We start from the raw sequence: 26,191 nt of genomic DNA on the forward strand, positions 1-26,191 counted from the left end.
CTGAAAAAGAATCCTGTTGAACATTTTTCCCCCCAGGATTTTACCTGAAAGCCACAGCAAGGCAGATTTATTGTGCATAAGATTAGTTTATAGTTTGTCACACCCCACACAGCTCACCACCCATCTTTTCCTTTCCCCAATCCTCATTTTACTAGCTCACCTTGCCACCCACACATTTACAAGCAGTACCCTCTACTTGTCTGAGTAAAGCTTAGACTAAAAGCCATCAAAGCCCTGTAAACCTTCCCCATAATGACTCTCCCAGACTGCCTGGCTACAGTTCCAAACACTGAGGAATACCTATATTTTCAAATGAGACATAGGTGACCAAAGTAACTTTTTCTAACACAGAAAAACTGTGTTAATTTTATAATTTTCTTAGAAAAACGTAACATTTCAAGTTCTGTTAAGATAGGCAGCTGAAAGCAAAAGGACATTTCAAGGCACAGAGTATCTATACCTACATTCAACATCCATGTTAAGTATCCCGAAGGACATTCAACTTGCATAAAAGCATCAGTGAATAAAACCCAAGACTAGATACTGGGAGCACAAGCAGCTCCTTGGCCCAGTAAGAGCATTTTATACCAACCCCAGCTTTGTGCAAACCACCACAGCTAGCACAGGCAGTTATAGTCATAAATCTTCATTAAATAACGCCATCAAAAACAGCCCTCAGGAACTCCCAGATGTTTCTTGGAAATGTGTCTGCATAAACACAGGCCAAACCATGTTGTTTAAGGGCAGTCCATAAGCCTTTTAAGGATAGCTTGTCCAGTAATATTTTTAGTGGTTCCGTTACTTACAATAGAGAGGGTGCACAATACAGGACTTGGAAGACTGCAGAAGGTGTATCCACTCACACAGAGAGGGAGGGAGAAGAGGAGAATACTGGGATTACAAAAAATCACAGTGTGTAACATGACATCTCTAAAATCTTCTGGACTTGCTGCAGGAACCCATCTGCCTAACCTTCAGGGAGGCAAAAGAAGTGAAAAATCAGATCCTCTCCTGTTTGTTTAGCAGCAGGTCTTGCTCCATCAGAACGGACGTGGGAAGAGCGGAAGGCTAGACTGGGCGAGGGATGCGTCCATTCTCTGTTGCAGACGGGGCCTCAGTACGGCTGCTGTGCTGACTTGCTCAAGTCAGGCCACTGTGGAGGGGCATCCTGCTGATCAATTTGCTCATAGGTGCTGCGATCCTGGCCTGAACGGGTGACACCTGAATGGAGATGGAAGAGAACAAGCTTGGGAACAAACCAAAAGCACAAGAACTGAATCCCCTAGGAGAAACCAACAGCTCAGGAGCACACCACATTAGCGGCTCTACCAGCTTCCCAGCACCTGTGTTCTGTGATCCTTACTACACAGGCAAGAGGTAAGAAAACTCATCCTTCCAACAAAGGTAAAATAACAGATGCATTTGAACATGCCTCTTCATTCCCTGAGAACCGCTCGCTTAGTAGCCACATGGCTGCGTGGAAAGCAAGACCTGCAACACTACGTAGCAGCGTAACAGGCTCCTGTAATAGAGTACTTCAGCAAGATCAAGTTTATGAGATCTAGCAGATGAACGGACGAAAACAGAAGCAGGAGGAACCTTGGCTAGCTGACAGCATAGATTTAAGAGCATGATTCATCCATGAACCACTCTTCCTAACAATGCAGCTATGCCTCAATTGTGTCACACCATGACACTAAATTTGAATCCAGCAGTGCTCCCAATTGCATTATGAATAATTTGCCTGTGTAAAAGACTGGTACAAAAGCATATTACTGTCCAGGGGGTGAGCAGGGAAAGGAGAGACAGAGAGAGACAAAGAATGTGCATGGCCAGCTTTTTATCCATAGGCCCAGCATCTGCCATGGCTAGGAAGCAGTTTGAATCAAAGGTGGACACCAAACCATATGAGAGATTTGTTCTATGCAGAAAGGATGCTGCCAAGCAACAAAAAGGGATTTTGTGTGGAAAGAAAATGAGACAAAGACCACTTTTAGGCTCAAAAGGAAAATGCCAGACAGCAAGAAAATGAGAGGAAATTTGTCAACCACATTCAACAGAACAGCAGCACATAGTCTGTACTGAAAATCTTGTGAGAAAGACAGTTCAGGAGAGGATATGAAGCCACAAAATGTCTGAATTCCAATCTGTCTCAGACAGTATCATGCCTGTGTTGGGATAGTGTGGTTGAAAAGAAGGAGTGCTCCCAAATTCCATGCAAAGGGATGAACTCCTCAATGATACCTACACTTCCCATGGAATACAAATATCAAATCTCAGTTACAAGCACAGTGACGAGCTAATAAAAATTAGCACAAACATGGCCCACAGCAAGGCACTGCAGTTGACTCTCGGGCCTCCTCACCCAGTTAAGACAGATCTGTCTGTCATTTGCACAATGGAGAAGATATTTAGCTGATGGAGAAGACATCCACATTCCAATAGCAGAGAGATGCAAATTGCACATAGCACCCCAAAGCCATGGTTTCCTTCCACGGCCTTTGCCTCCGCAAGTATCCACCTACCACCAAAGCAGCACAAGTGACAGCTTTCAAACACTGTAATGCAGTCATACCACTCTCTGTCCTGCACAGCCTTCTTAGCAAGGCAAAAAGATAACTGTGCCAGGCTGCTGGGTTTGCCAGGGTGAACTCCCACACAGCAAACAGTCCCTGGCAGCTACCCTGGTGTGAACTAGGAAGCAGGCATGCTTGGCAAAGAAGCTGAGACCCCAGAATATCTAGCCACAGCCCCTTCACTCTGGCAAGGCTGCGACATCATCATTAGCAAGTACAACCAGGAGAAAAATGAGTGCCTCCAGGCAAAGTCTCATGAGGTAAACATCAGTCCCATTTTCCAGGTGAAGAAATGGAGATCCAAAGCAATCAAGGTAACTAGGACCTGTGAGGCCCAGAGAAAGCATGGAGTTATAAATCCAGCTTCTTTCGCTCTCATGCATAATCCAGCTAGAGTGGATGCTGCCTCTACTTTCCCCCAGAAGGAAAAGAAAGGGCTGTCAAAGACAGAAGGATACCCAAAGCCTTCCAACAAGCACACGCAAATGCAGGAGGAAGAGGAGAGGAAAAGCATCTCAGTTACATTGAATAAGGGAGACAGCAGTGGTATCAATACCATTGTGGGCAAAATGGCTGTCAGACGAGGACTCCAGGTCTGCAAGGGAAGAGAGGAAGAATGTAAATTTGAGGCCTAAGACACACCAGAACCACAAAATGGGAGAACAGACATAAGCCAGAGAGAGAGAGCACCCCCCCTCTGGAAAGGGAAGCAGAATCCAGAAGCACAGAGCTTAGGCCAAAGAGCCCAAAGTGCAAGGCGGTCTCCCTAACACCAGGGCAGGTGGCCCACACTGATGTGGAGGCAGAGGAAGCATCCTACCTATGTTAAAGCTGTACTCTCCTCCACGCTCGCGATACATTCGATACACCAAATAGCAGGACACAGGTTTGAGGAGGAGGCTGAAGATGGCCATGCCTATACTGAAACGCTTCACATCAGTGAGATGGTTGTTTGGAGGGTAGAAGACAGAGACGTGAATGATGTCTGTGAGGACTGTGAGCAGCAGGCCAGTCAGGAACTGGAAACAAAGAATGGGACATGAACTGAATAGGGGATTAACCAGTAGGAGTAACAGTCAGTCACAGCATCTGTTTCCTGTGAGATCTGTGTTCACACAATCATGCCTTCACCCCAGTATCACACATTGCTAACCTCTGACAGTGCTCCAGGTAGACAGAGTCCTAAATTAATTATCTTGTATTTTGTGCATTTTCTTCATATCTGTCAGATACCTTCTCATGATATGCTCCAGGATTGTTTATTTTTGCTTGCCAATCTCTTTAATGTTCAGAGAAGGGTTTTATAAAGCCCCTCCAACTCATGCATATTAAACACTTTGAGTCCTCCTCTGGCATTACTTTTTTTACCTGCTGTTGTGACTTGTAAGAATCAAGTATGCCTCACCTCTGAGAAGCAAAATAAGTGATAGTGAATGCTTCTCACCATAGTTTACAGTGCTTATAGATTTATAGTCTCTTAAAAAAAAAAAAAAAAAAAAACAACAAACCACCAAACAGGGAATTTGACTTGTTCACTGCTGTATTGGGAACAGCTGAAAATCATCACTGATTCAAAGAAGCTGTCCTCCACCCTCGCCCTGAGCAGCCTCAAACTCACCATCATGATGGCATCAAGGGAATCTCGCTGCACAATGGCCCAGATCCCCACTGCAAGGACACTGAAATTTCCCCAGGCATAGGAGGCTGGAAAGATGTAATTCATGCATCCCCTGCCAAACAAGACAAAAAACCCCAGCCCACATTCAGAATAAGCATGCAACAGTTTGTTTGCATTCATCCTTGTTCCCATACAAACACCTCACTCTTAGATTTAGGATCGTCTTGCACACAGAGAGGCACAAATAGGGAGTGCTGATTCCCCGAGAATGTCCCATTCCTACTTTGAAGGAATACCCTCTTCTCACCCAGGCCAGGCCAGTTACCAATCACTCACCACACTGTGAGCAGCCAGTGTACCAGAATGATGGCCTATGAAAAAAAAAGAGAGGAAGACAGGTCAGCAAGTTGTGAGAACTCTGGGAGGATCATGGAAATGACACCATCTTGTGTCCGAGGGACGGGTGGAAGAGTGCCCTGGACCCACGAACCAGTGCAGAAAGCTGGCGTAGCAACTGGGACAGTGAAGACACAAAACCATTTTTCTCTGTGTCTGTTGCTGAGTATTTCCTGTGGTGCTACACTGTAGTCATTCATTAGTGTTGTCATCTCTGTTGACAGTTGATTCAGGGCCCACTTAAGTCTTTTCTAAATGGGTTACTGATTTGGAACTCCAGAAGAGTTTGTACAGAAAGCCAGGCAATCTGATTCACACTATGCTAGCACAGCTTATACATGACCAATCTGGCAGCCCATCACCAAGAAGTCCATGGATAGTCATGCCTGTAGCTCCCAGCAATTTCACTCCAGTCCTCTGTAAATCCTCCTTTTACCTCCTACTAGTTTGTTCAGAGCAGTGATTCAACCTCACTGCAATATTAACAACCTGAAGGCATCTTCTAGGAACCTGAGAACCCGATCCTGCCATAGTATACAGCTCTCTCCATTCACAGTGAAGCTACCAGGGCCCAAATGCCGACAGCAGCCTAAGTAGCAATAAGATAATGTTGTCACAGATTCTGTACTTTGCAAATGTCCTTAATGATCTTGATCCTTGTGCTGAAGGGGACAAATCCAAGAAGAAAGCATCTTACTGTTAAAAGTAACACAAGAATTCTCTTCACCAGCACTTGACATTTCTGTAACCAAGGAGACATACTCTACATGTTTATTAAGACAGCAAGTGGTAACAAGAACATACCACTTCAGTCCTTTTCTATACCTATATCCATGCACTCACTCGCTTTTGAGCCTGTTGGCCAATCTCAAAGGGAGATCACTCATACTCACTCTCTAAACATCTGTGAAAACAAGAATATGGAAGACAGGCTCTATTAGCAGCCTCATAAAAGAAAAGCTGAAGCCTGAACATATCAGAAGATCCATGGACAACAGGCACTCTTCCATTTTTTCTAGCTGTGAGAAAGGCTCCAGTTGGCATTTATAATGGACTTCGGTATTAAAAAAAAAAAACACCACCAAAAGCCCTCTGAAGCACACTCCCCCAACACACTCCCATTGGGAAATGAGTAAGTAGCAAAAGGCTGAATTATTCAGTGGGCACAGGAAAGCTGTATGCAGATAGGAGCATTAAGACACTAAAAAAAAAAAAAATCTACTGACATCCTGCTACATAGTTCACTGACGTAAAATGTCTATCCATGCTCTAACTTAATACAAAACCAGTTGCTCGAGAAGAGACTTAACCAATGAAGATGTGACATGAGTGAAGTCCAGTCAGGAAATCAACAGAAGTGACGCATCTGCTTGTGGCTCATACTGCTCTGCCAAGATACCATAATGTACATGTCTTATGAGAAGACAGAGCTCTTGCTTCACTGCAGTAGCCTAGCACATCTGCAGAGCACTCACCCCGAGTAGCCTAGACTTTGTCATAACTTCAGACACTGCTTAAACAGATTTTTATTAATTTTTTTTAATTGTTCATGAAAGCCTACAAAATGCTTCACCACCCCCACCCCCCACTTTCCCTTCTCCCACATTGTACCACGGAGACCAGGCAGAAACTGCTAATCAGTAAAATACAAGATGTTCTTCAATGAGAACGGAGACATGCAAATAGCATTTACTCAAGAGACTATCGGAACATCAGGGAAATTCTTAATTAGGTAGTATTTAATTGCATGTTACATACCCGCTAGACCCCTCAAGGCTTACCAGTTAACATAATTAGGCAGGGTGGCTTTTTTTTTGAAAGCTGTCTGGATCAATATTGCAGTTATTAAATTATGAAGCATGCTTAGTCATTTGCATAAAGTCAGGTAAACTAGGCTGAAATAAAACCAAGGCATTCTCTCCCTGGTTATTAGTCCAATTTACCTGACAGTTCTTCAGGGCACTATAGAATAAGATAGTGGTCTCGGTATGCTTTAACATGGAAAATGTAGTGTTAATGACGAACATTCTTTAAAGCTACAGTCACTATGTGAGATTAGGTAATTTGCAGGCACTCTCCTGTTGAGACAGCAGAAGAATTTAAATTTTTTCCATCTGTTCAAGGACTTGAGTCTGTACCTAAGAAAGGCATAAATTTCTTCTTTTGAGAAAATAACTCCTAAGACTTGAACTAGTGCTGAGAGCAGAAAATAAGAAGGGTAGGACCTTTGTCCCCATCCCTTCTGGGCAGAAGGATGACCATGTGATGAAAAGCATCCCACTGGAAATTGGGGACAGCTAAGGGGAATTCCTAGCTCCTCTGCAAATCCCAGCATGTGACGGAACTAATTGCCAAGCTTAAAAAGAGCCTGGGTGTGCCTGGGTCTCATTAGATGGGAAACTCTTTGGAACAGGAACTCCTTTAAACATGCTTCAGCACAGACCCTAGCACAAGGTTGAATTTAGACTAAGTTAAAAATTACATGGTTCTAAATGACAATTTTTTCCCTGTAGTATCTAACTTTTCTTATTTTACTTACTTTTTTTTTTTTTGGAGAGTGATCTCATCCGCTCTGTAACAGTCATCTGAGGACATACTAACCGAAATGTAGATCTGAGTGGCCACCTGTGAGTGACCCACCTGTGATGATGCTCCTCATTATTATAACAGAGCGATAATAGTGAGACTGGTTAGGCTATCCAATGGGGTTGTCATGGCTCTATCCTTAGATATTTTTAAAAGTCTAAATTTGATCTAACTTTGAAGTTAGCTTTGCTACGAGCAGGAGGTTGGACTAGATGACATACAGAGGTCTCTTTTAATCTAACTTATTCTATGATTCGGTGACATAGCATTTAAAAATGCCCAAACACAAACCATATGTTTCCCAGCACATGGATTGTAGGGCATTGTCCAGGCTTGATCTAACTCAAACTTGGTTTTTCAAAGCTCTGCATAGTGACTGCAATAATCCTGGGTGTCAAGCATTCACTGCAAAAATACGGTTATGCTGCTTCCCACATGCTTTGCTGAGCATTACTATTAGAGCTGAGCCAGTAGATGCCGTTTTATGAGCATGCTCCTCATCCACTCTAGGGCAAAGCCTGCTACATTAATTTTATAGCTCTGCAAGTAGCTTAAAGAGAGACCTCAAGGCTAAGACATTGCTATGTTTTGGCACAAACAAAGCTCAGTCATGCAGTTTTCTTGGAGCTACTTCTAGCATGAGGCTCATCTTTTTAATCTCACAGAAACTGTAAGCAGATCATGCCAATGAATAGTAGTAGTGTGTGTTATTTCCAGTCCCTTTCTGAATAAGAATCTTTCCCACCTTTAAGATATGTTTCAGGGAAGCAGGCCCTAACTCAGGAACAGTACAGAGATGCAGGTACAATTACTAACTCCCTGTTCCCCAGCTCTTCGGCCCCAGAGCAGTACCAGCAGACCTGACAACAAGGAATTTAATAATGCTGAAAACAAGTTTGCCCAGGACAAGCTCACTCTTATCTAGGAGGAGATTTGGGAACCGTTGTCTGAACCCAGAGAAGAAAGGCAACATTTTAATTTGTGTTGTCACGGTGACTCATTCATTCAGAAAGTCTGTGTTTTTCAGCTCCCCTATCTCCGCCTCTGGTGGTAGAATATATATTTCATGTTGGCAAACTTTTTAATGAAATGTCCTTATTTTTCACTGTCATTTTAGCATGGTGAGGGAAAAAAAAAAAATCAAACCAAGTTAAAAAACAAAGCAGAAGGCAAGATCTTTTAATCTTCCTAGTGCCCTGGGAATCACACAATAGTCCAAAGTTGTCAGAGCAAAGCATCAGCTAGTTTCAAGAGTGTAATATAATCCACATGCCAGGCCTTGAAAAATTAATTTGCTTACTTGCCTTTAACAAGGGAAGTTGCTTTTCTTGGTGAACTAGTAAGAGGAGGAAACCTCATTATATGAACGCCAAGCTTTTATTTAGCACAGCCACATGGAAGCTTTCCTGTACAAAGCAGAATTCGTAATGGTGGCTAATACTATCCTCCCACCCAACCTGTAGGCAGCCAGCTCCAAGACCACTGCTCGCAGCTTAATGAATCTATAGCAGAAAAAGACCTGATGGGATCAGTGATGCTTTCATTCTCTGGGCAAAGTTTTAACCAAAGAAAGCACCTGAAACTTGATGTACCAAACAAGATACACAAAGTAGTGAAGCTGGAAAAAGGCACGCACAGCTAGAAATCTCAAGCCTCTGAAAATATCAAAGGCAAAAAAAAAAAAAAAGCAAAACTTCATCTTTCTGGTGTCAGGGAGGGCTTCAATATCGAACACCAACATCAAAAGCGAAAAAGTTATTTTAGCATCCTTTGGCTTCTCCACGAGGATGTGCTTCTTCCCAAAATGAAAAGCGTAACATAACTGTGCTAAGTCCCTTATTTCCCATTTCTCTGGCTACTAGATAGTCACCAAAATGTTCAAATTGCCCCCAACTGAAGCTCCCCCTCCCAAACAGAGAAGCAATTTCACTTTGATAACCCCAAAGTAAGTGGGATCGTCTTTCTAAGATACTTTGCTTGACAAGCAAAAACTTTGCCTCCCGAGGATCTGTGCAGCGTTTACCCTGGATTAGCTTTGGTCAGCTGAGCTGGGAACCTCCATGGACACAAGTTAATAAGCAGCTGCTGTCCCAACCCAGTCCTTGGCCACTTTGGCAAGTGCCCTGAAGTAAGAGAGAACCTTGGAGTCATTCCCTGACTGTCTTAATGACCCAGGGCTTTTGCAACGTTTGCCCATATGATGAAAAAGGTTTAGAAACCCCAGCCCTTCCTCCTCGGAGGCCTCCACATCTCCTGACCAGGCCCTCAGCCAGGTCCTGGACCAGGCGCAAAGCTGGCCAGCGGCCAAGCGCCCGCTCCCCGGGCGACCTTTCCGCCCCTCCACGCCTCTGCCGCCCCCGGGCCGCGGAAGAGCACCGCCGCCCCGGCAGAAACCCCCTCGCGGCCCGCCCGCTCCTCACGGCGGGGCCTCGGCCGAGCGCCGCGCAGCCCTCGGCTCCGCCACGGGCAGCCTGCTCGCTCCGAGCCCGCGGAAACCGAGCGGCCGGCCGGCCACGGGGCAGCCGGAGAGTTCGCTCCCCTCCAGGGAAGCCCGGGAGCGGCTCGACCCCGCGGCCCCTACCTTGAGGTTGACGGCAGGCAGCTCCATAGCAGCGGCCCACCCCGTGACTCCCGGCAGCGGGGCCGCCTCACGTGGGGCTGCGCCAGGCGCCGCCGCGGGCTGGCCCCGGGCCGCCCAGGGGAGGGCGGCGGGGCGGGAGGAGCCGGGACACCGCCCCGCCGCGCCCCACGGGGGCGTCCCGCCGCGCCCGGCCGGCCCCAACCCAACGGGCGCTGGCAGCCCGTCGTCGGGTCAGGACCGCCGGGGAAGCCTGGACCCTGCCCTGAACCGTGCCCTCGGCCTGACCAATCGAGGCGCGGAGGTTCTGGAGCGTGCCTTTGCCGACTGGGTGGCAAGTGGTGATTTCTTGTCAGACGGCCATATTCCTGGTCTGGATACTCTTAGCTACCTGATGTGTATTGCTCAGCACCTGTTTCCAAAACAGAAAGCCACTACTAGGTTAAAAGTGCACCTGGATGAGTTTGTTGACTCCAAACACCCAGCCAAACGTTCTTCCTGCTGCTTACACACGTAATGCATCTGAGGGAGGGTTTGACTGTAGTCAGTGTCCAGGAAGGCTAATGCATCTATAGGACTTAGCAGCTTTCTGAAGGAAGTGAAAGCTTCTGTGCACATATCGGTACTGTGACAAAAAGGTGAGGAGTGACAAAGAAACTCTTGATAAACATCAATAAAAAAGCAATTGCAAGGTGCTAGCTGTGCTCAGCTGTGTCACACAATAACTGAGTCAAGTTCAGGTCAGTCTTTGGGGTTGAGCACTGGAGTCTCTAGCCATGTAGCTAGAATGGCTGGCAGATACTTAGTTGCTTCCTTTGGCCCTAGATGACTGAACGTTTTGCCTAAATGCCTGGTACAAATCATGAGTTCTTCCTCTCTAGTTCTGAAAGCAAGCTTGTCCTGTTTAGAGATAGTGATCAACCCAACCCCTCACAGTACAGCTATAACTTATCATTTCCTGTCCAGTTCACAACAGCAGTCTTCTCCCCAAGTATGGCAAATGAACTAACAGAACCAAGAAGTCAAGATGACCCCTCTCAAACCCTCACTTCCTTGCCTATTGTATGCTTTACCTGACTACGATGTTTTGCTGTGTCAGTTGCTTTCTTGTCATCATTTATTCCTACAGAAAAGATAGGGCCTCTAAGGAATGAGCAAGGAGTCAGAAGTTCACTGCAGAAGCTGAATGTGGAAATGTATGAGTCATCCTTCAATCTCATTTCCAGTTCAAGCAGTGCAGTGAACCTACACTCAGACATTTTCAAACAAGCCACAAACGTAGCCCTATCTAGCCTGTCCTTCACTGCACCCTGGGTGCTATTGACTGCTAATATGCAGCACACTTGAAGAACTCCCAAGGCAAAGTATTAAATGCCAAAATGAAACCACCTAGAAAATGCTAACCAGAGGAAGCAGCAGAACAAAACTGGCTGCATAGCTCAGAAGAGCAGTAAAAAAAAAAAAAGGCTACAAAAGCCCCCCCCAAATTTCTGAATGTGACACTTAACCAGATGAAAGTTTGAAATATAACTCATCTACTGCCACATGACACATCAGCTGTGACTTAATTTCCGTTTCTGTGTCTTGCAAGGAAGCCCTGCCTCTATTCACAGAAGTAATGGCATCAAATGGGATCAGTGCTAGTGGTCCCAGTAATGTTAAAGACTGGATTTTACCCTAAATAACAAATAGAAGATGTGACACCTGGGGTGGGGGGAAAGATAAAGAGAGACTTTGAATAGCCATATTCCTGTCTCAGAGTTTGGGTGTGAAGTGCAATGGGAATGCCATTCTGCCAGGATAGGTTTCTATCAAAGGAGAACTGTTTGTTATAAAGACAAATTCCACTGCCCCAGTTTAAGTATAAGCACTGTTTAGATGCAGCAGAATGTGCGTGTGTCTGCTCCTTTCAGCATTCTCGCTCAGTCTGAGTGGGACCAAGTCTCATTATCATTTATGCAGCATGAGCCATAATTTGGATTGATGTGACTGCTGTTTAATGCAAAGCATTTGTTTCCCCTTGTACAATAAAAGCACTTTACTTCATTTTTTCATCAATGTATTGTGCAATTAATTCAGCCCTGCCTATTATATCCTGGGCTTGCATGTCATAGACTCAAGGGACTTACTTAGAAATGTCTTAATGATCTCGTGGATATGAAAACAATGAGAGCTATGATAGTCATTATGCATTTGCACATCTCACACACCTATCTGATCTGAGAGGTTGGTAGTTTTTTATCTCTGCTTTGTTTTGCTTGTACCTTGTAAATTGCCTTTCTGTGTAACCTGCTGTCTCTGTTCCCTTCCCTAGGCTTGGTAACTCAAAGCAACATAAACATGGTGAGAAAGATAAGCAGCAAGTTAAAGAAGACCTGCAGGGAGAAACAGATGACCCAGGAGACTAGAAACAGGATACAGAGATTTTCCTGACTAGAAGACTGGTCCAGGTGAGTTCAGCTCACTGCAACTAATATCCAGCAGTTAGCTGCTTTATGTCAAATATATTGGTAGTATGTTTTGTGCAAATTGACTAAAAACATAATACACAGCTGGCTCCCTCCTGACAGCATAAAAGTAAGGCTAATAAGGCAGAAATGCTTTCCTTTGCGTTTTCAGGACAGTGTACCTTTGGTGGGTAAGGTGATAGCAATTCCATGGGGAAATAGAGGAGCTAATACAATGGCTCCTGCTGTCCTTATCTGGCCCATGGGGACAGAGACAAGCACACCCCTCATAGTTCTGCCCTTCTCGTCCTCCACTTGGGGTCTAGTCTGAAGGTAACTAAAGGCTGCAGCTGACACCGGTGTCTTTGAGTTGTGCCCCTGGCTGGGGAGCTGAGAGCCATGAAGGCGTCAGCTCGGCACAAATGCATCTATTATCAATAGACCCTTTCTGAATAAGTAGTGAGGAAGGGCATATAGAAGTTGTTCTGGCTTTACAAACTCCCTTTTAAATCCCAATGGGAAATCAGCAAGCAGAAAGATTGTTTGGATTGGAGGTGAAACTGAAAGGTGTTTTCTGTTGCTGGTGGGGACCCTCTTCTTGCAACTTCACTGCAAAACAGTCTACAGCAAGATGATTTGGGGAGTGGAGAGAGTTACACTAATGTGATATCTTGGCAAATGAACTTGAAAGTCCTTTCCAATCTCAGCAAGGAAGAGCTGCTCCTCTGTTTTTCTAAAATTGAACTAGAGTTTTGAGTTATAATTGAGGGACTACTCTTCAAGATTCATTGGCACTCCAGAAAATGAACTGACATACCAGCAATGGGTTTATGGGGTACCGATGATCACTCAGAACATCAACAGCCCTCATTTTTTCTGATAAAAAATATTAAAGCAATGCTTTTTCCAGGCTTTATGTAGCAGAGAGTGACTGGCATGGACTTGAACAATTTAGTATAGCATGGGTTTGAAATTAAAGCACTTTCACACACTGTGGATTGATGACAGGGTAATTACTGGGGGGCTGGGGGAAGGAGGAGAGCGGGTTTCAATAAAACACCCCCAAGCTAAAATGAATGCAGACTATTACAGACCTGAGACAGAATGATTCCCAAGTGTTTTAATTTGTGCTTCCAGTTCTTGTCTCTCTTGCAGTCATCATTTTGGCAATTGCCAGCAACATCCCCAAGATTTAACAGCATTTGCAGAGCAGGCAGCTGCTGAGATGATTATGTCAAATCAGCACGCTGTCCTCTCTTTTCCATGTCTAATGATTCTCACCCTTGGAGAAGTGGTTTAAAATGATGCATACCCCTTGGACTCATTGTGAGGCTGCTAACAGCAGTAGCTGTAGAGCAGGAGTTTGGGTGGGACTCTGTCACTCACCTTTCTTGCATGCATGCCCTGCAATTAACTTTAAAAATTATTCCACAGAGCCCTGCTATGGCTGGTTTGGGCCTGATCCAAAGTCCTTTCAAGACAATAGAAAATCTTGCAAGAACTCTGGCTTAAGCTCTCTGGGGGCAGTAGAGAAGCTGAGCTTGTGTGAATTCTTAATTTGAATTTCTCAAACAATCAGTTGTGAAGAACATATAAATCAAGACTTGCTTGACATTTCTCTCCCTCTCTCTTGTTCAGACATAATGCTTCCAAAGGCAGAGCTGTCACTGACTGCACTGCCACTGGGATATACTGGGAAGGAAGGGGAAAGTTGCTAAATGTAACCCAGTGATACTATTGCTCTGCAGCTGCTGCTGTGCCCTTGATACAGCACAGAGCGGCCCTAAAAAACTTTGCTACACTTAGAAGTGGGTTGGTCTTGTTGTACAAATGTTCCCCTGGGGTTTTATATCACAGGCTGGTCTTGCATTCCACACCTTAGCATGTTATTTATGCAACAGCTTTCCTTTTCACTGCAATTGCGAAGTCAGTAGTTGATCTGGCTGGTACAAAAATCAGGTTGTCTGATGCCTTTCACACTGCTGTGGCTGTGCAGCATGTGCCTGTGCCATGGCTCACCCTTTCTGTTTCACCTCTGAAACATCACAGTTTGACTCAGAAAGAATAAGTCTTGGTCATGGGCTGTCTTTCTGAAATGCCAATGTCAGCAATCAATCCAATAATCCTATGACTTTATTTCTAATAATTAATCAGTTAATCAGCAAGAGCTGAAGAAGCAAGTTTCCTTTTGGAGTCTAAAATCTCTGGCTTCAAATTCAGACTTGCTGTTTAAGCCTGCTTGCATTTCACGTGATTTGTAAAACAGGATTCTGTATGTAGTGTATGGGGCAATGAATACCTGCATCACCAAGGATAGAGATCCCTACAAAATTTCCTGCTTTCTTTCATTTGCAGTGTTCCAACACAGATCTTGGCTCCTATATTGGAAAGCAGTGTGGTATCAAAATCTGGCTTTGATAATGGCTGTGCATGTAGTTCTCATCGGTGTCACACAGACCAGGGTTTGAGAGCTGTGCAATTGACTGTCATCAATTAAGGCCTTTTTCCCTTTTTGCTTCCACTGACAATAGCACTGGCAGCACCACCCACTATTCTGCATCTGGGCTGAGGAGGGGGCTGCATTTCTTTCTCTGGCTTAACAAATTTCATCCTTGCTGCTGTGGCATGGAGCTGGAGCCAAACCACCTTTCTTTACTCCTGCCTTTTGGGCTAAGACTGTAATGCTGTAAGCAGAAATCTAAATAGCTACATCCAGCCAAGTGGTAGGTTTTGCCTAAATGCTCCTTTAGTACCTCCTAGCAGTGCAGGTGTATGTGGGTCAGAGCTAATACTGTATTCATAGCATATCTCTGTAGTCATGACTGGGCATTCATCATATTAGAGGCGTAAACTATTATGCTAGCAGCGTTTGAGTGAATACACAATGCAGACTGACACTACAACAGAAACAGGAGTGCAAAATGGAGATTTGCCTGCCTAAATGCAACACAGGGGTTTAGGGAAGCAGCATAAAAAGGATTCTGACCACAGCACCAGAATTAATGTTTCTATTCCTACAAAAAGTGCTGTACATCTCCAGGTTCTTGAATTTAACATTTAAAAGGCTTCAGAGCTGTCTCCCACCAGAAGCCAGGATACTGGGGAGTTAGCAGTAGAAAAGAACATCTTAACCAACTAAACACTACCCCTGTTTAACACAGGTAGCCTGTGTTGCTCCGATATATCACTCAAGTCAGTAACTAAGTAGTACTGTAAAGAAGCTTTAAACATCTGGATGGCTACACCAGTCAGAAACTGGTAGATGCAATTTGAGTAAGAATACAGGAAAGCTTGGATCCCCAATTTGGGTAGAGAAATTTTTCTACCCAGTGGCACAATTGCTCTGTGTGATTACCTGAAGTCATCAGTGCTACCTGGTAGCCACCTCCCTTACAGGCCTTTCTGGCTCCTGCCACATCCTTAGGTTCAGTCAAAGAGGCAGAAGAGTTGCACAAAGTTACATCTATCATATCTTTATTTACATATCATGGAAACACACATGCAACATGTCACAGGTTTTACTACAATGGAACTGCCTGTCCCTATCTCCTGTTACCAAAAACTTTATTTTTGGCTCACTGGGAAAACTATCACTTCCCCAGAAAGCTCCTAAAAATAATCATTAAAAATAACAGACTTGGCAGGATAACTAAATGAGTGAGAGCTGCAGGCTGGGATGATTTGCCACATCCTTGCAGAGACCTGGTAGTTCTCTGGAAGCAAGAAAGGAAGGAATGAAGGAGTGGGACTGGATGGTCCCAGAGAAGACAGGTAGGAAGTGGTAGTGTGTTACAGCCAGCGAATATCTGGCTGTAGCAGTGAACAAGGGAGAGAGCAAGAGCTCTGTCAGAGGGTCCCCTCTCACCTAAGCAGCCAGGTTCCTGCTGATCAGTTTCTCATCTTTAATTCCACCTGGAGGCTACAAGCTTCCTACCCTCTAGGAACCTCTGATCTTTAAGGAGGATCTACCTTTCTTCTCAAGCAATAGTTAAGGGGTAAATTTTAAGCTCCTATCCCCTTTGACCTTAAGGAGCTTTCATATCTTGCCTCTGTTGAGAGGAGGAGATGAAACCGCAGAGCCTCTTCCTGCCAGGACCATGACGAATGGTAGTCATGATCATCTCTTACTACCAGGAAAGAGGGGGACCCATCTCAATGGCAGGAATGTGCTGAGGGAAGGGACAGGGAATGCAGTTGTGGTATGGAAAAGGCTGAGGCCACTCTATTTATAATTAACATGAGCTTCAGTCTTGTTGGAACCCAGCATGTTCAGAACCTGCAGCTTCAGTCATTTGCTTGACCTTTTCCTCTAATTCTCATTGCTAGGTATAAACAGTTTGCCCCCAGCTCCTGACCATCCAGGCAGGAGTCCCACCCTCCTAAACATTAATGAATGATCCCTGCTCTCCATTGGCTGATTCAGGCTCCACACAGCGCCCTTTCCTCCTGGTCACTCTTCGGTTCCGGTGGAATTTGGCGTAACAGCGTAGCCCTATGGAAAAGACGTGCATAAGTGAGCAGGAGGGACCAGGGCTCACTACAGCAGTAACATCAAACAATTAGCTCCCAGCCTCAGTTCATGACAGAGCTTGCTGCAGTGGGGACAGTCTGGGGAGCCTGTGCTGTGTCAAATAAGGTGGCAGAGAAATGCCTCACATGGGTAGTGCATATTGCTTTCTGGGCCCTGCTATTCTGTTTGGCTCACTGCTCTGGTTTGGGATTCATTGGATCAGGCAGAAGGTTTCACTGGCTTCTTGAAATGCCAATGAATTATCCTGATTGTTTCCAGTGATTTTATGGAAGACCTGCCTGGTTTCCCCCCATTACTTCCCATTACTGTCTAAGTGATCTCTCCATTGGGAAATTACTATAGACTTAATGTGCAGCAACAATGGCTAGGGAGCTCCCCTTGCTATTTATTTCCCTGAAGCTTCAGGAAAGGAGGAAGAGATTTTAAAGCATTATTACTGGGAGGTCTGATCCAAAGCTCACGGCTGATCTCCTTCAGTTTCTTTGTTTTGGATGCTTGAAGTGCAAGGTCTGAAGGAAGCTATCTGATACAGTGTTGATGAATACTAAGGGGGAAAAAATGGCATTTTATTTGTAAAAACACATCAGTACATATTCTCCCATGGCAGTGGAAGGCAATGGGAGCCTTCGGTCAGAGTAACGCATCGGTTTCTGGCACTGATAGATTTATCCCGTGGTATTTATTGTCTGCCTTTGTTACAATAGAATGCATAGCTGGTTGGGCCAGACAGGGTACACCTATGTGTAAATAATTCTCACAAAAGGCCTGATTTTCAGTAGCCCAAGATCCGGTCATTGGGGTTGGCAAGAGCCGATTTGATCATCCTAGAAACTGCATGCATCTCTACTTCCAGAGCAGGCAGCAGACAGCAATAGCACCCTCGTAGTGGAGGGGACTGAGGATTTATAGCTTTTGTAATGAGACTGCCCATAAACTGTCCTTGAGTACTTGTACATGGGAGACCCAGCTGATGTCACAGGTCACTGAGCAGCCTTTTGGAGTGCGTGTCCCTGGGCTATGTTGAGACCAGCTACCTTGAAATTTTTGAAATTGGGTTTCTGCCCCTCATTACCAATCCCCCCAGGGCAGTCTGGCCTCCCAGAAGGAGAGCACACAAGATCAGAGCTCTGCTCTTATCTAAGCGTCTTGTCCATCTTATCTGGACCCTACGTCTCTGGGGATCTTTTTAATGCTACAGAGGATGCACATTTGGCATCAACTTATAACTAGCTTAAGTATAAAGCAGGGCCAGGGGCAGCCCTCGTTAGGCTTGCAGAAACACTTTTCTACGCTAATCTATCAGAACATTGTCTCAGATGAGGGCCTTCAAGTGTTACATGACACACCCAAGGTGAAGACTATCATTTACCATTGCAACTCCTGGAAAGCAGTCTGTTTAACTGGGTAAAAAGTAGGTGAATGACCAGGTCAAAGTCACTAGGTACCTAACACAGGTCACAAAACCTGGCAACCAGAGTTTTGTTCTGGCAGACAAGACCCAATGCCTGGACCTGATCCTGAACATGTTCAGACTAGAAGAGTGTCTTTCAACACCTTCATAATGCAACTGTTTATTAAGGGCCACTGTGGATTCTTCAGAAATAGTTTTAAGAAACGTAAGTCTGTGTCCTGCCCACACCTACTAAATTGCTACAGGTTCAGTTGAAATTAACTCAGGAAAGCCATATTAGGCAGAAGGTCATGTAAAACAAGAATAGTAGTCAGTTTTTATAACCTGTGATACTTGAAAGCACCATTGAAGTGTTAATATATTGTGGCTTCTTCTTGGTTAGGTTTGTAGATATCAGGATTTTTGTTTTCAAGAGGGAAAACAAGATATCCTAGATCACTCAATGATCACATTGTGAGTCAATGGCAGGGAAAGGCTAAGAGCAGCAGAGCTCGGCTCCTGTTTTCATGTACAAACCACTATTCCAAGTCAACACAGGCAACTATGAAGCCAGCTGGAAGGAGGAGAGCAACTCACCTTCAGTGCACATACAGTCATCATAACATTTGTTGTTAAGGCCTCGATTGTGTGGTTTGCAGAGGTGTTCACGCAAGTCACAGCAAGAGCCTGCAACACAGGAACAAGGGTCAGCACAGCTCATTTATCCCCTTCCCTTTGTAGGTCTACTGACACCCATGACAGCTCCATGGTACAGACATCTCTGTTTCCACAGTATGCCTAGGGAGCCTCTGCCGCTTTCTATCAGTATTAGAGATCAGGATACTTCTAATAGATCCTGGGCTGCATCAACAATCTCGTATTTGGAGAAATGACTCTACCAAGCTGATCCTGACCTGGGAGGCAGTCAAGGTGATGATCACATGGCTCTCCTTCAGCTGTCACGGTTTCATTTCCACTGTTGTGGCTCTTACTGCGGCGTTTTTCTATGGGAAAAAAAAAAGATGCTGATAGAAAATTTCATGCTAGTGCTTTTATTTTGGATACTATATTGTTCCAGGCTAAAAACAGCCTTAAACTTCAAGAGTTTGAACTCTAAACCTTCATAGTCCAATCTCCTGGACACCTGAACACCCACAAGTCTATGGGGCCTGATGGGATCCACCCAAGGGTACTGAGAGAGCTGGCAGAGGAGCTTGCCAAGCCACTTTCCATCATTTATCAGCAGTCGTGGTTAACAGGGGAGGTCCCAGAAGACTGGAGGCTTGCCAATGTGACGCCCGTCTACAAGAAAGGCCGGAAGGAGGATCCTGGGAACTACAGGCCTGTCAGCCTGACCTCCATACCGGGGAAGATCATGGAGCGGTTCGTCTTGAGAGTGCGCACAGGGCACGTGCAGGACAACCAAGGGATCAGGCCCAGCCAGCATGGGTTCATGAAAGGCAGGTCCTGCTTGACCAACCTGATTTCCTTCTATGACCAGGTGACCTACCTAGTGCGTGAGGGAAAGACTGTGGACGTTGTCTACCTGGACTTTAGTAAGCCCTTGACAGCGTCTCCCACAGCATTCTCCTGGAGAAACTGGTGGCTCATGGCTTAGACAGGTTTACGCTTCGCTGGGTAAAGAACTGGCTGGATGGCCGAGCTCAGAGAGTTGTGGTGAACAGCGTTAAATCCGGCTGGCGGCCTGTCACAAGCAGTGTTCCCCAGGGCTCGGTTCTGGGGCCGGTCTTATTCAATATCTTTATTGATGATCTGGATGAGGGGATAGAGTGCTCCCTCAGTAAGTTTGCAGATGACATGACACCAAGCTGGGTGGGAGTTGATCTGCTGGAGGGTAGGAGGGATCTGGACAGGCTGGATCGATGGGCAGAGGTCAACTGTATGAAGTTTAATAAGGCCAAGTGCCAGGTCCTGCACTTAGGCCACAACAACCCCATGCAATGTTACAGGCTTGGGGAGGAGCGGCTGGAGAGCTGCCTGGCGGAAAGGGACCTGGGGGTGCTGGTTGACAGCCGGCTGAATATGAGCCGGCAGTGTGCCCAGGTGGCCAAGGCGGCCAACAGCATCCTGACCTGTATCAGAAATAGTGTGGCGAGCAGGAGTATGGAAGTGATTGTGCCCCTGTACTCGGCACTGGTGAGGCCGCATCTTGAATCCTGTGTTCAGTGTTGAGCCCCTCACTACAAGAAGGATTCTGAGATGCTGGAGCATGTCCAGAGAAGGGCAACGGAGCTGGGGAGGGGTCTGGAGCACAAATCTTATGAGGAGCGGCTGAGGGAACTGGGGTTGTTTAGTCTGGAGAAAAGGAGGCTGAAGGGAGACCTCATCACTTTCTACAGCTACCTGAAAGGGGGTTGTGGCGACGAGGGTGTTGGTCTCTTCTCCCCAGTAACTAGTGATAGGACGAGAGGAAATAGCCTCAAGTTGTGCCAGGGAAGGTTTAGACTGGATATGAGGAAAAATTTCTTCACTGAGAGGGTGGTCAAGCATTGGAACAGGCTGCCCAGGGAGCTGGTGGAGTCACCATCTCTGGAAGTGTTCAAAAAAACGTGTGGATGTGGCGCTTCAGGACATGGTTTAGGGGACATGGTGGCACTGGATTAACGGTTGGACTTGATGATCTTGAAGGTCCTTTCCAATCTTAGTGATTCTGTGATCCTCCCTATTTCTCAACCTTCCATCTATCATTTTTCCTCTGCCCTCAAACTACGCATCCAAAATGAGAAACATTCTGAAAATGAGCACAAAACACAATCAGTATTACACTTCTTCTCTCTTTCCCCACCACTATGATCTCACATCCTTCAGCACATCTGTGAACACTAACCATAGGACAAGCCTTACAGAATGACAAGCCTTACTTTTGGGAAAGAGAACAGGGAGATTTAGCACCTTTCTTTTTAGCAGATGGCCACATTTCTGGTTTGAGATCCTCATAATCTGTCCAGTCAAAGAGTGCCATATCTAGGGTGGGCATCACATCCCCATCTTGCCTGAGACGGGCCTGCAAACCACAAGAAACCAAAGAGACAACGGATTACACTTCTGTAGTGACACTGAAGTCTTTGCAAATTTTCCTGGTGCTTTTAGACCTTAAAAAGGCTTTATGATTTCCCCCCACCTCCACTCCTGTCTTGTCCATTGGGGATTCTTGGCATTTCATTTTCAAAAGGGAAGAGCTTTCCCTTGTTGCAGCTCAAGCCAAGAAGGAAGTTTCCACTACTTCTGCGTGAGGACAAAAGGCGAGCAAGGCGCATTAGGACATGCTGCCTCTCCAGCCAAGTGCTCCTACTGCCTCTCTGGTCCTTGAAGCTGAAGGAAGATGGCTAGCTAAGGGAGAGGTAGGACAGGGAAGAGAAGCAACTAAAGGAACTGTTTATGAAGAAGAGATACTTAGATGTCTCCAAGACAGAGAGCTGCTTTTCAGGGAGGGCTTGGGTGTTAAGCAAGCACTTACCTGTAACTGTCAAAAAACAAAAAAAGAAAAAAAAGAAACTGGACCTTATCTGCAGGAGATTTCTGTCTGCATCAAGGTACAGTGCAGAGTTACCAGCTGTCTCTTTACCTGTGACCGTGGTGATGTGGCTGGAAGAACAGGAGGCTCTTCTGTGGAAACGGCAAGTTCAAGTGCAGTGATGAGAAACATGGTGGGAGTCAGACTTGTAGCTTCTTGTGCCTGGAGGTTTTGAAACTGTTCTTCAAAGCTTTCGGGTTTCTTGTACAAGGAGCTTGGCCCAGCATCAGGAGTCTTCCCTGCAGAGCGCAACAGGTACAGTAACATTAGCTTTCTCATCCCTTTTCTCTCTGTGTGACACAGATTTGAGTCAAAGGAATTCAGATTTCATCCAGCCACTGGCCAGTGTTCTACCACCCTGAGCTGCTGTTTAGACCAGTGTAAAACAGAGTCACATGCTATTAAAGTGATAGATCTGGTCCAGAGTAAATGCATCTTCATTTGCACACACTTAAGTCATACATAATCACACCTTCTTGAAGATATGTCTCTCTCTTGCTTAAGCAGCAAAGGATTTCTTCTTCTGGTCTCAAAAGTACAAAATATACCCATTTTACCATTTTTAAACCAATGGATGAAGCTGATGCAAATACCTATGAACGCAACCTTGGTCAATTTTAGTAGTGGGTTATTCCAATTTAGTTCAAGTCAGGACCCACGTAACTTGAAATAAGAATATTTTCACAGCCTGATCCCTGCTTTTCCTAAGTATTAATTTAAAAGATAGACCTTAAATTAAACCAAAGAAACAAGGCCTGTTTTGTAGTCTGTGGATATCGCTTCAAACCAGCTTTGTTGCATACTCTTCTATGTTCTTAACCTGAGTTGTTTAGTTAGTCCCCTGAGAAAACAATAGAGCTCTTCTTGCAGACTCAGGGAGGAGTGATAGCTGGAACTCAGGGATACTGATACCCAGCTTGTCAAATAGAGTAGGTTGGCACAAATTGCCTGGCTTTAACAGAACTAAAGGTTTTTTGCACTGAGTATACCATACCACAGAAACACACACTCACATCTTGACCTGCAAAGGAAGTAATCCAAGTCAAAAACAAGCAACATTTTAAAGTACTTAGTGCAATTTCACATATGCAAAATTTCTATTTTTTATAGTTCAGCATAAATATAGAATACAAGCTCTGATGAGAAGAAACTGATCTTCAAGCAAAGTAGGGGTTTTGTATTATTTCTAGTTCTGGTCATGTTTCAAAGTCAGTGGAGAGACTGAGCATGGCTTGGACATGTTTGTTCTTAAATTGAACCATTTGCTAAAAAAGCAAAACAAAGCAGGCCACCCCAAAACAACCCCTCAAGTCCTAGGAACATTCAGAGCTCCCCCTGTAAGGCAAACCAGGTCATTTTCACAAAACTGCAGCCAGCAGTAAAAACCTCTGGTTCTGGAGTTCCCCTTTTTTCTTGTGCCTCTTTTGTTTGGCAGATTTCTCCCCAGAGCAGGCACACATCCCACACCCTCCACACACCCATGTGTCTCAACCACAGCTGCATCTCCTTGCCCTCACACAAGTGACACATTTCAAGTGGCCCAACAGCTTCAGCTTCCCTTGGAGCTCAAATACCTCTGTGGTGTTTCAGCCTGTCCCTACGGCTGTGTCGCCGATGCTCTCGGTTCTGCTTCTTTCCTCTCTCAGACCCAGGGGACTGGTTCTCCCTCTCAGGATATGGGAACTCAAAACCCAGGAACACATCCTTATTCTGTTTCAGGGCTGCTGGCTGTCCCTCTGCTGCCAGCTCTTCCACAGCTGGAGCTCCACTACCCATTCTGAGGGCCTCTTCCCCAGCCAGCTGCCCTCTAGAAGACATGGCATGGACCCTCTCCTTCTTGGCCAAGCCATGCTTGTGGTGGTGCCCATTTCTGGGCTGCTGCATCCACATCTCTTGGTTTTGAAGATGGTTGTTGTTCTCTGGGACATTTTTGACCTTTGTGCCAGGGTCCAGGGAGACTGCAAGACTGATGTCGGAAAGAACCAGCACACACAGGAAAAGGAAAGGAGAGAAGAAGGTGGAAGAAGTTGCCATAATCCTGGGTGGTCTGCCTCACCTGCAATTAAAAAAAAAAAAAAAAGGAAAAAAGAAAAGCAACGAACTTCTAGGAACTGTAAAGGCAAGCAAGAATCAGACCTAGGACACTTAAATGAAAACAGTTATGTTGTCCAGAGCTGGAAGTGATCTTTTTTTTTCCTCCTTGGTTACCTCCTCCTCTCCAAGCCCCGGTTACAGCAGCTGAGACACACGTGCAGAGCCTGCAGGGCTGAGAGGTCCCAGTTTCATGTGCAAATGAGGGCCATCAATCAGTAGGACATTTCTCTTTGATTCCTGACTAGCCCCCCTACCCTCCCATTCACAGCCTACCATCTGAGGGGCTGGGGAGGCTGGCTCCTGCCGGCCACAGCTCCTGAGCCGAGCCGCCTGCACAGCGCCAGCTGTCTGGCTAGGGCCGTTTGCTGCCAGGTTGGCATCCTGGGCCTGGCTGGCACTGGCCCCTCCTCATAGCTAGTTTCCTTGCAATGAAGATGTCAACAGGAACAGAACTGCAGGCAGATGGTGGCCTCGCAGGACCAGCAACAGCTCTGACCAGCTGAAGACAGAGAGCTGAAGATGCATGCACACACATAGTGCTTCAGGGTGGCTGAAACTGGTCAAGGGAAGAAAAAACACTGGAAATTTTGTGCTGATACTTACAGCGTGGCAGAGAAACAAATCTTCCACTGTCAGCAGAGCAGGGGATGCTGGTCTAAAGATCAAGGGGCAGGGAGGCAGACTGAGTTTTCTCTAGTTTGTCCCACTTTCCCTCCTTGACCCTGCACAGGTCACTTCACCTCACCCCACTGGGTGAGGCTGGAACTGGGAGGGTAATTTAAGTCCAAAGAACACTGAGACCGAGTCCCTCAGCACAATGGCTGCAGACTATTCTCATGCATTCTGCTTCACTGTAGTCTTTTTGAGGGTCTTCCTTCATCCTGTGTTTGTGTTATGAGACATGGCTTTAGGACATTGCACAAGTCAGAGACTTTTCCAGTTAGATCATTCTCCCCTCTCCTTTCCCACAAAAGGGGGAAAGGGGTTTTCAGTATTTCCAGTGCAGTCTTTCACTTTGTTGTAGCTTTCTCAGACTGTCCCTCTCAAGCTGGGCAGCATGAAGGTATGCTTGAATCCAGAGTTCCCCGTGACACTGCCTGTAAACCAGGCCTATGCTTACATTTGAGAAATACTGTCACAAAGTTACAGCCACAACTCTTCACTCAACTTCCTCCCCATCTTTCCTGCACCCCAGCCCCCACTGCACCTGATTTCCATCCTTCTGTTCACTAGGTGAACCACTTCGCTGCATAATTACAATGGCTGATAGTTCCTCCTCCAGATGCTTTGCCACTTTACCAGCCATTGTCACCTGTGAAGGGCAACAGGTAACATCCTTTGAGGCCAGTCTCAGTGCCTTTTTGTGGAGCTGACAGGAGACACCCTAAGAATGGCCTTGGTTCTTCCTTTCCTCTTTCAACCTATGAGAGAGATGAGGAGTGTTTTGAGTCACTGAAACCTCTGCCATCATAGCAGCCCCAGCCTCATGGGGCATCCAGGGAGTTTAGAGGGAGATGTCTTCATCCTCTTAACTGCAAAGCCTGCTTACAGAATCATCAGCCGATTCTGCCTTTCCAAGATTCATTTCTGTTATTGCTCAGAGTCTGGGAGCAAATTTTCAGTTCAGACCTCCCCTGGAAAGAGGTAGACAGCACAGGGGTTTTCTCTTTAATGCAGTGTCTGAAAAGCAGGTCTTTCTACTGTCCACAAAGGACAACAAACTGCTACTTGGGGACTGATTTAGGAGGTGCTGGGTAATTCATTTGCTGAAAGCATAGCACTATGAAATACTATTTTATTGGCAGTTACCTGGGACAAAGGAAAATGAGACCAACAGCTAAATCTATTAACAAAGTACTTGAAGTCCTGCTTCAAAACCAATGGAACAAATAGCAACCCAGCAAAACCCAAGCTCTGCATCCACAGTCTTTGTTTTTTTCCTAAGATTTTCTCTTTAAGAACGAGAGCAAACCAGCTGGATCAAGGCATCACTCAGAACAACTCAAAAGAGCTGGAAACAGCATCTTACCTTTTCATCTGTGGGCAAAATGCCAAGAGGAGAGAACAAGTGCAAAGAGAATGCAAGGCAGGTGTCTCCAATCTCACTCTCACAGACATGGGCCCTTTGATGGGGAACCTGATGGACCATTAGCTTGCGGATTCTGATTTTCAGCAGGAGCTAGAAAGCAGCTAAATGCTGCAGGGCAGTTAAACAGAAGGTCTGCTTCAAAGTGTAGGGGGCATTTATTCAAGCTGCCCAGCAGGATGAAAGTGCAGCTAGAGCACATGGGTTGCCTCATCTCTGCACTGGCTGAGAGGGCAGGCTAACATGCTGTGTTACTGTGTCACTGGGAATCTTGCATTAATAATGCAGATAAATACCTGTACTGCACTGTTGTCAGGGGAGGTCTGAGCTGTTTGCCAAACCAAAACAGTGTGT

The 26,191-nt window shown here is 45.6% G+C and overlaps 2 protein-coding genes across 2 annotated transcripts; both read right to left on the reverse strand.

The window, feature by feature from the left end:
* Window positions 1–1,114: 1,114 nt before the first annotated feature.
* On the reverse strand, window positions 1,115–9,784 carry AGTRAP (angiotensin II receptor associated protein; the record flags this gene model as incomplete). Its single annotated transcript, XM_082009506.1, has 6 exons — window positions 1,115–1,221; window positions 3,133–3,171; window positions 3,397–3,595; window positions 4,195–4,306; window positions 4,531–4,565; window positions 9,758–9,784. 6 exons carry the CDS (start codon window positions 9,782–9,784, stop codon window positions 1,115–1,117), a joined length of 519 nt encoding a protein of 172 aa, XP_081865632.1.
* Window positions 9,785–16,580: 6,796 nt separating this feature from the next.
* On the reverse strand, window positions 16,581–24,334 carry DRAXIN (dorsal inhibitory axon guidance protein; the record flags this gene model as incomplete). The annotated part of the gene is made up of 6 exons (XM_082009318.1): window positions 23,232–24,334; window positions 21,709–21,896; window positions 21,036–21,147; window positions 19,037–19,126; window positions 18,720–18,809; window positions 16,581–16,693 (listed from the first exon to the last, which is right to left on the reverse strand). The coding sequence occupies exons 1-6, from the start codon at window positions 23,689–23,691 to the stop codon at window positions 16,581–16,583; spliced, it is 1,053 nt and encodes a 350-aa protein (XP_081865444.1). The 5' UTR covers window positions 23,692–24,334.
* Window positions 24,335–26,191: the final 1,857 nt, after the last annotated feature.

The sequence above is a fragment of the Phaethon aethereus genome (genome assembly GCF_964289735.1).
Source record: "Phaethon aethereus genome assembly, chromosome: 21".
NCBI classification, from domain to species: domain Eukaryota; kingdom Metazoa; phylum Chordata; class Aves; order Phaethontiformes; family Phaethontidae; genus Phaethon; species Phaethon aethereus.